General features: G+C 39.1%; 2 protein-coding genes across 4 annotated transcripts in view; both read right to left on the reverse strand.

The window, feature by feature from the left end:
• mctp1b (multiple C2 domains, transmembrane 1b) overlaps positions 1-10,043 on the reverse strand; it is a 107,080-nt gene that overhangs the window by 73,666 nt on the left and 23,371 nt on the right. The window lies entirely within an intron of this gene.
• The window catches only part of septin5b (septin 5b), a 27,860-nt gene continuing 18,246 nt past the window's right edge, over positions 430-10,043 (reverse strand). For 2 of the 3 annotated variants that reach the window (XM_021479157.3, XM_068223772.2), the window contains 4 exons: positions 7,254-7,350; positions 2,056-2,191; positions 1,879-1,984; positions 430-632 (listed from right to left, as the gene is read on the reverse strand). In XM_021479157.3, the coding sequence (XP_021334832.1) occupies positions 570-632; positions 1,879-1,984; positions 2,056-2,191; positions 7,254-7,350 (402 nt within the window). In that variant the 3' untranslated portion in view covers positions 430-569. 3 annotated transcript variants of the gene reach the window in all.

Consider the following 10,043-nt stretch of genomic DNA (forward strand, 5'->3'; position numbering starts at 1 on the left):
ATATTTGTACTTTTTTCTTTAATTATTTCAGTTATTCTCAATCTTTACACTTTATTCTACTATTATTTTGACTTTATTCATGTAATATTTCAAATTTAGTCCCATAATATTTTGACTATTCATGTAATTTTTCAACTTAATTTCTGAAGTAGCTCCTCTACTTTCATAACATTTCGACTTTGTTCTCGTAGTATTTCAACTTCATTGCTTTAATATCATAATGGTTTTTAAGTGGCACTAAAGTGCTGTAATAATAATTAATCTTCAGGAATATTCTGAAGTAATATAAGGATGCGTGTGATGCTATTTTCAGATTAACTCTGCATCTCCAATATAGTAGGAAATTAAATATAAAAAAGTTATGTGACAAGATGATTGAGAAGTTTGTAACTAAGCAACAGAACATTCAGGGGTAAACAAATGGGGTCATTTTTGGGTGAACTGTCCCTTTAAGAGTGAGAATTGGTCCTTAAACTAAAGTGTTAATGCATGTGTTTGTTTCCTCCTCCACATCCTTCAGTGTGTGTTAAAGTGTTGAGTGTCTGCTTGTGGTTAAAGGGTGAGTGTTTTCACAGGTCCTGCTCGTGCATCTGCTGTTGCATCTTCTGAAGCATCTCCTGCATCCTCCGCAACTGTCAAAATCAACAAACAGTTAGTTAGGTGCAGTATTTAGCATAGCTGATGATTTAAAACACTTTTAGCAGAAGCATTTTTTTTACATTTTACCAGTTGAAATACTAAACCATGCATGTCAGTTTTTTTTGTAATACTTTTATTACATCACTTAAAAAAATTGCAATTGAACTTGACTCCATGAGACTTTGATTTTCTATCATTTTTGCATAAACTATTTATTAAAATGAAGACTTCATATGCAAACACAGATAAACACCAATTTTAGATTTTTGTCAGAGCTTAGCTTTTTTTGCAAAACACTACAGGCTCTATTTTAATGATCTAGGCGCAAAGTCTAAAGCTCATAACGCAAAAGCATTAAGGGCATGTCTGAATCCACTTTTGCTATTGTAAGGATGGACGAATACGCTCTGCGCCCGGCGCATGGTCTAACAGGGTTGTGCTTTATTTTTAATTTTTGGGCGACATGGTGGCCCTGTGGCTAGCACTGTTGCTTCACAGCAAGAAAACCGCTGGTCCAACCTCCTATCAGGCTGGTTGGAGTTTCTGTGCATAGTTTACACGTTCTCCCTGTGTTCGCATGTGTTTCCCCCGGGTTCCCCGGTTTCCTCCCACCGTCCAAAAACATAAACCATAGCTAATCGACTAAACCAAATCATCACCTAAGACATCCTTAGTTTACACTTCTCACAAGGCGACAAGCAGGGGAGTTCTCGAGACCTACCTGAGCTCGAACTCCCCTCTCGCCCTTCTAATGGGAGGGAGCCCCGGGCTCGAGGATATTACGAGATCAGGGCTCTCTCCCATGCACAGCATGCCAAATACGCTTTACTTATCAGCTAAGTGTGAACTCTAAAAATACTGTTTACTATAACTGATCTCCAGAAAATCTAGAAACAGGGACTCAGCAGCTGGTCTAAAACAGGATGGGGAGCAGATAAAATCTACTTCTATGTATTACCTAAAGACTAAAAGTAGAAAGAAATATATATGGGAGCGGAACAGGAGTGGGATTCATGTTAAACAGGAGTGGGACGGGACAAGATTTCTTTCTGCGGGAGTGGGACGAGACAAGACTGAAAATTCACTCTCGGTCATCGTCTAATTTGGACTAAAAACAAGGCAAAACCTCAAAGGAGGAAAAGCATTTTTGCAGTGTGACAGGTAAAGGGCTAAACAAAAATGATGTGCCCTGATAAATCAACTATAATAACCGCTGTAAACAGATCTGAAGCAGCTCACCTCCTCATCCTTCATCTTGATCAGTTTCTCTGTTTCTACATCAGGGGTGGACAGAGGCAGGATCGGGATGGGACTCTCCACACGATTATCCTGCGTCAGCTTGCTGCTTAACACAGAACAAATCATGAGCGATGATGGTTTTCTGATATATTACACTGTGGTATCAGAGAAGCTTACCTGGTCATCTGCTGAATGCACTGCGCTCTGTAGTTCTCGTAGTGAGCGTCGCATGTGATGTCCTTCAGGTCGTGCATGTGTGAGCGAATCAACATGTTCCTCAGCTTGACGAAATCACAATGAGACTGATTCTCCACTGTCACAGATACAATATAGTTGTCACAGTCACCAAGTGGAGTCTCCACCAGACACACCAGACATCACATCACATCTGCCACTGAACTGGACTACATATCCCATAATGTCCCGCAGTTACACACCAGTTTCAGGTCTCCTCCTGGCTACACTCACAGCTGAAGCTGATAAGGACTGATTCATGGACTATTTTTACACCACACACACACACTGATAGTCTTGTTGTCCTGTAGTGAGTGTCAAAGTGGTTTCCCTGTTGTTCCTAGCCGTGGTTTTGAGCCTTGTTCGTTTACTTTTCACGTCTGCCTACCTTGACCATTTGCCGGCTATACTGAGCACTCTCTAGTGCACAGGTGTCAAACTCAGTTGCTGGAGGGCCGCAGCTCTGCACAGTTTAGTTCCAACCCTAATTAAACACACCTGATCAAACTAATTGAGTCCTTCAGGCTTGTTTGAAACCTACAGGTAAGTGTGTTGGAGCAGGGTTGGAATTAAACTGTGCAGAGCTTCGGCCCTCCAGGAATTGAGTTTGATACCCCTGCTATAGATTATCTACATGCTACCGTCTGTCTCTGTTTGAACCTTGCCGGCCTGACGATTCTATTAAAAGCTTCATTTGGATCCTACCCTTGTTGTCCACCATCATTACAATAGGGTAGTTATAGTTCATTATGTTGCTCTTTCAAAGACGCAAGTTTAACTAAAGCCTCATTCACACTAGTAGCATCTTTGCCTATCATCCTGACTGGCCATTAAAGTCACTAGTGGGCATTTCCACCTTGAGGTTGCTTATATAACAATTCTATTAGTAAATATTTCAAGATGATTTTCACTGACAGTGAATGAGATATTCCAAAATGCACTTAAAAATCGGTGGATGGAAATACTTATGGCTCTATTTTGACGGTCCATGCGCAAAGCGCAGGGCGCAAACGCATTCAGGGTGTGTCAGAATCCACTTTTGCTAATATAGGGACGGAAAAATCCGCTTTGCACCGTGGCACATGGTCTAAAAGGGTTGAGCTTATTTACTTAATGGGTTATACATTTTTATTTTAAACATATTGGCTCAAATAAATCTGCAGGTCCGGATGGAATCTTGCCATGTACTGTTAAATGCTGTGCTGATGAACTGACTCCAGTTTGGGTTCCCATATTTCACAAATCCTTAGACTCGGGTATTGTTCCTAGATTGTGGAAAAGTTTGTTCCTGTTCATAAGTTGGTGAGGCCCTCTGAGTACAATGATTTTAGACCGGTGGCATTACAGTTGTTCTTGTTTGCTTTGACCTGGTTAAAGAAACTAGGTTCCTCTTCATTTTCATTATCACTATCCCAGCAGAGCAGAGGACCGGTCCTGCAAATGTGTAAACCCTTTCTCATTGGGTTGACACATTTTCCCCACCATTTTTCCAAACAGTTAACACAGATGTCATTCAAGCAGTCCAAACTCCATTGTTTTAGTTTTGGTAACCAAACAGAATCCATCTGTTCCTAACTATTAAAAACTACCAACATCAGTATGAAATCACTGAAGCACGGGTTTGACACTCCTTCACACAAATCTTCAATTAGCAATCAGTCTGCAAACCTTATATAAACGATGGAAGGTCTGTGTTGTTCTGTGCCAGCATTGATGGAGGAGGTCAATATGGCTATGTCCTATACTCCCAATAGTTTTGACTGTATATTAGTTTACATGTGTTTTCTCTAATATTTGCAGTATTTTATTACTTTTGTCTGTTTTTTATATACAGTATTTCAGTTTTCAGCCACAGTTTGAAAAATGTCATGAATTCAATATATATTCAATCAAAGCACATCTTATTCTTGATCCAATTCTTTGCAAAAAGGCGAATTTGACAGCCCAAATAGAGACAACAAATGCCATTGGCTATAAGCTACAATGGCAAGCAATGGTGGTGCATTTTGAGTTCTATATTTTGTATTTTGTTGTCCATTGTGTAATGATTAATTGAAAGAGCTCATATACTTGTTTGCAAGTTGTGTAGTTTGAAGGTAAAACTAGCTTTTGTTGCATATGTTAAATGTTTTGACACGATATGTGCCTTTTGCAAGCAAAATGTGTCATTTTGACCATGAGTGCTGCTGTTTAGGCCTGTGTGTTTACTGTTTTGAAAATGTGGAGTTTCAGTTGACAACTGCATCCAAGCAATCGAGAAAAACTGTAACATCTGTTATCATGAAATGTTATGAGAAATGTGTTGCGTCCATGTTAAAATCAGAAGTTGCTAGTAATTTAGATCCTCCACAGTTTGCCTAAAGGCAAGGTAGAGGTACTGAAGATGCAGTTAATAGTCAAAGTCAAAGTCAGCTTTATTGTCAATTCAGCCACATGTACAAGACATATAGAGAATTGAAATTGCGTTACTCTCAGACCCAAGGTGCTTAACATTAATATAAAAAATAGTAGTAAAATTTACAGTATATACATTGTACATAAAATGTGGTCTAAAAAATATACATAGGTAATAAAATTGTAAACAATACAGTGACATACAATGACATTAAGGGAGTGCAAAGTAAACCAGAGTTGTGCAGATAAAGAACAGTATAGTGCAAAAAGCCTTGTAAACATGATAATTGTGATAAAGTGACAGAGTCAAATAGGGAGGTAGTATGGTGTGTCTGCATAAAGTGACCAGTGCAGATGAGTGTGTTAGTAGTTAGTTAATTAGTTAGTTAATAGTATTTCGCACTTGATTCTTAAGCACCTAAAGCTTATGCTCGACTGCTTTTTATTGATTTTAGTTCTACTTTTAATACGATCCAACCACATTTGTTGGTTAAAGAGATGGAACAGCTGAATATAAACCCATGCATATGCAAATGGTATTTCTCATTTTTAACAAACAGAACTCAGGTTGTAAAGGTTAAAAACATCTGTTCAGATGAAAAGAACAGTAGCACTGGGGTTCCGCAAGGCTGTGTCAGTTCACCAATTCCTTTTACACTTTTTACAAATGAATGTTCAAGTAAGCATTCACAGAATTTTATTTTTAAATACTCTGATGACACAGCCATACTAAGTTTACTTTATGAGAATGATGACATCGGTGTTATCTATCAGTCAGAAATTAGTCATTTCGTTAAGTGGTGTAATAGAAGCTAAAAATAAATACTAAGAAAACCTAAGAGATGATATTTGACTCTAAGTGTATAGGTGACCATCGTCAAGTGGTTGTACATGACCATCCTATTACTCCGTCAGAAACCTGTAAGTACTTGGGCATTTACATCGACAGTTCTTTCACATGGAAAACACACACTGAGTGGGTTTGTTCTCGTTTACACCAGAGATTGTATTTTTTACGGAGGTTGTGTCTTTTTGGAGTTAACAAGAAGCTCATGATGTTGTTTTATAAAGCAGTACGTGAAAGCATTGTTAGATATGGCATCACAGTGTGGTTTGGCAACCTATCTGTTCAGTGTAAATCTAAACTGATGCATCTCTTAGGGTGCGTTCACACATGTGAATCGATTCAGTTGTTCCTGAACAGAGACTACAATTGTTACATTGTTGCTCTTTGCTCTTGGAGCGGTTCGCTTTCACACTGCAAAGTTTCTAATCGGACCAAAAGAGCTAAAACAAGTCACGTGCGAGTAAACTCTCCTCACATTGGTCAGAGTGTCAGGGTTTATTTTGCAGAGTCCCGCTGTCAGGAGAGGTGGTGGTTTGGTGGTGATTGACAGGGTGCGCGACGTGTCTGAGGAGAGATGCGGTGGGGAGGGGTGAGAAGGGTGCGCGACGATGCCTATTTGAGGACCGGGAGGGAGATGCGAGATTACCGGGAGATCATCACTCGTTTGCGGGCATCCGGAGACTCGCGAAACTTCCCGCCCTTCTCATAATTCTCTCTTCATATAGCCGTAAGCCTATTACATATCCATAAAACACTGTGATATAACCACGCTCGGATTGGATCGCTTTCTCACTGCAATCGAACCGCTCCAGGGTTCGTTTCAATCGAGCCGAGACCACCTCATTCAATTGATCTCGGAGCGATTGCTTTGGCGCGGATCAGAGTGCGATTGCCCTGTTCACATATGCCAAACGAACCGCGCTAACCGGGCAAACGAGATACGTTCCAAAACAAAAGTGTAGGTGTGAAAGCACCCATAAAGACAATATGGAAAATTGTCGGGCACGATGAAAATTTTAATCCACAAGTTTTATATGAGAACTGTGTCCTCAATCAGGTGGAAAGGATTGTAAAAGATCCAACTTATTTTTTGTTTCCACAGTATGAACCGATTCCCTCTGGTAGAAGATATAGAGTCCCAAAGTGTAGGTTAAACCGCTATAAGAAATCCTTTGTACCTGTGTCAGTGGGTTTACTTAATAAGAGTATATCTTAATTAGCATTATACATTTTGTAATTGTTGTATTTTGTATTGTTTTTTATTGCTTGTTTTTAGTGAATGTCTGCAGCAATATGGCGTTGCCCATAACAAATCTCCTGTCAAGGACAATAAAGTTTTACTACTACTACTACTACTACTTATAGGTGTGTTTTGAGAATAAACCAATCAGAGTCTCATCTCTCATTCCCATTAAGAGTCAGTTGTGTCGCGCCATAGCGCATTTGCTATTTACATGACGTAAAGTAAGTGTAAGTGGAGAAACTGAGCATTTCACTAGCAAGAAAACAGTTAAACAGAGCATCTGCAGCGCGAGATTGAGAGATAATATATTAACTTTCCCTTTCGCTCTCGTGGATAAGGAAACCTTGTATGCACAGACATCAATTAGCCTATAAATGATTAATTTAGTTTGTTAAGCGCAAAGATTTGTTTCAAAACTATTTCTTAATTCAGTTCTAATTTCCAGCAATCGAATAAATGAACAATAATAATGAAGTGTGCTCAGAAAACTGAGGTAGGGGGGCTACAAGACATTGTTCCCAGGGGCCTCTGAATTCTTAATCCGGGCCTGGGTAAGGGGAAGGGCTAGATAGCCCTTGAAACTGAAAGTTTTCAGAGGAATTGGGATTGAGCCTTTGTCTCCTGCTGTTTGGTAATGAAGTGTAAATCTGCACTGACCTTCCACGATGCCCCATGGGTAAAGTCTCCCTCTCACCCGCTGACCTTTGACCTCGACTATAGTGTTGCTCCCAATCACAGCAAATGGAGTGCTTTCCTGAGAAAACGCAGAAAAAAACTTTCCAGAATTATGCATAAATTATTCATATGCACAAAGATTGGGCAATGAATCTGAAAGGCCTGGATTTAGAGCACAATATTTCATTAGTATGGTGTAGGGCTGGGTGATTTTTCAGAGTTTTTCGATTAATTCGAATTTACGTTTTAAGACGATTTAATTTTGAATGAAATCGAGAAATCTTGATTTTTAAAAATATATATATTTAATACATTATAATGGCACCAATGCGCTTGGGTTCACTCTCTGTATGAAGCAGGAAGCACACCAGAAGCGCCTCTCGGCGCCGCCCAGCCACGATTCAGGATGCAGGTCATATTTCAGCCTCGCCACAGAGCGCCATCTGATTACTTTCATGTTAAATATCATGTAATTGTGCGCGTTTGGTGTGTGAGAGTTTAAACTGTCATGTGCGCGCCGTGTCGCGGCGCTTCTGGTGTGCGACCTGCTTGACTGCCTGTTAAAGCGTGAAGTCATGTAGGATTTTACTTGTTGCACGTCTGTGTGGATTGTCAAGACATTCCCTCATCAAGTCGATAAACTCGATCTCAACATGTATGAAGGATGTAAAAGCCTGCCATGTGCAAAACCATGCTGATCTTTTGTTTTGAACACGAGTAGAGGTGAGGGACTGTAGCAGTGAAAATGAAAGTAGCCGCCCCCATGACGTCATTTAGCGGGCCTAGTTGAAAACCAGACAGATCAGCCAGCATAATACAGAGAGTGGAGCAAAGCGCATCAAATGATCGATATTTAAAAGGGGGAAAAAAGAAAAATAGATTAAATATATTATTTTATATTAGACACATCTGGTGCTTGTATTTGCTCCTGCTATACGTTCACAACTTCACACATTGGGTTAAATTAGGCTTTACAGTTTCCATGTTCAGTGCTTTTCCTCCACTGGATATTTTTAAGAAAAAGGCAGCAGCTTTACAGCCTGACATTCAATCAGAAGACAAAGCCAAAGCTGAGCTGACTGCCAATCTTTCCCAGGCTCAGCAAAACTTGCAAAAATACCTCTGTATTCCTGGAACTGCAATATTTACACAAATATTTCTTATTCAAATCTTCAGCAACGCTATTTAACTCATGAATTTGTTTTACATTTATTTACACCTTGACTGATTTTTGTATGACATGGCCATTAACAATACAATGTTCCTTAACCAGATGATTTTTCAAGTTACTTATAAAGAGAGTGTTACTTCAGTCATGCTGTTGTAATGTTTTGAGAAGACTAGTAACACACTACAGTTTTTCTAGTTTGCTTTGACCTGGTTAAAGAAACTAGGTTCCACTTCATTTTCATTTTCACTATCCCAGCAGAGCAGAAGACCGGTCCTGCAAATGTGTAAACCCTTTCTCATTAGGTTGACACATTTTCCTCACCATTTTTCAAAACAGTTAACACAGATGTCATTCAAGCAGTCCAAACTCCATTGTTTTAGCTATGGTTGCCAAACATAAACCATCTATTCCTAACCATTAGACACTACCAAGATCAGTTTGAATTCACTGAAGCAGCGGTTTGAAACTCCTTCACACAAATCTTCAATTAGCCATCATTCTGCAAACCTTATATAAATGATGGAAGGTCTGTGTTGTTCTGTGCCAGCATGGATAGAGGTCAATAGTGGCTATGTCCTATACTCCCAATAGATTTGACTGTAAATTGGTTTAAATGTGTTTTCTTTACAGTTTTTCTCGATTACTTGGATGCAGTTGTCAACTGAAACTCCACATTTTCAGAACAGTTAACACACAGGCCTAAACTGCGGCACTCATGGTCAAAATGACACATTTTGCTTGCAAAAGGCACATATCGTGTCAAAACATTTAACATATGCAACAAAAGCTAGTTTTACCTTCAAACAACACAACTTGCAAACAGGTATATGAGCTCTTTCAATTAATCATTACACAATGGACAACAAAATACAAAATGCAGAACTCAAAATGCACCACCATTGCTTGCCATTGTAGCTTATAGCCAATGGCATTTGTTGTCTCTATTTGGGCTGTCAAATTCGGCTTTTTGCAAAGAATTGGATCAAGAATAAGATGTGCTTTGATTGAATATATATTGAATTCATGACATTTTTCAAACTGTGGCTGAAAACTGAAATACTGTATATAAAAAAAACAGACAAAAGTAATAAAATACTGTAAATATTAGAGAAAACACATGTAAACTAATATACAGTCAAAACTATTGGGAGTATAGGACATAGCCATACTGACCTCCTCCATCAATGCTGGCACAGAACAACACAGACCTGCCATCGTTTATATAAGGTTTGCAGAATGATGGCTAATTGAAGATTTGTGTGAAGGAGTGTCAAACCGGTGCTTCAGTGATTTCATACTGATGTTGGTAGTTTTTAATAGTTAGGAATAGATGGATTCTGTTTGGTTACCAAAACTAAAACAATGGAGTTTGGACTGCTTGAATTACATCTGTGTTGACTGTTTGGAAAAATGGTGGGGAAAATGTGTCAACCCAATGAGAAAGGGTTTACACATTTGCAAGACCGGTCCTCTGCTCTGCTGGGATAGTGATAATGAAAATGAAGAGGAACCTAGTTTCTTTAACCAGGTCAAAGCAAACAAGAAAAACTGTAATATTTACAGTATTTTATTACTTTTGTCTGTTTTTACAGAATTTCAGT

Source organism: Danio rerio, chromosome 10, assembly GCF_049306965.1.
Source record: "Danio rerio strain Tuebingen ecotype United States chromosome 10, GRCz12tu, whole genome shotgun sequence".
In the NCBI taxonomy this organism is placed as follows: Eukaryota; Metazoa; Chordata; class Actinopteri; order Cypriniformes; family Danionidae; genus Danio; species Danio rerio.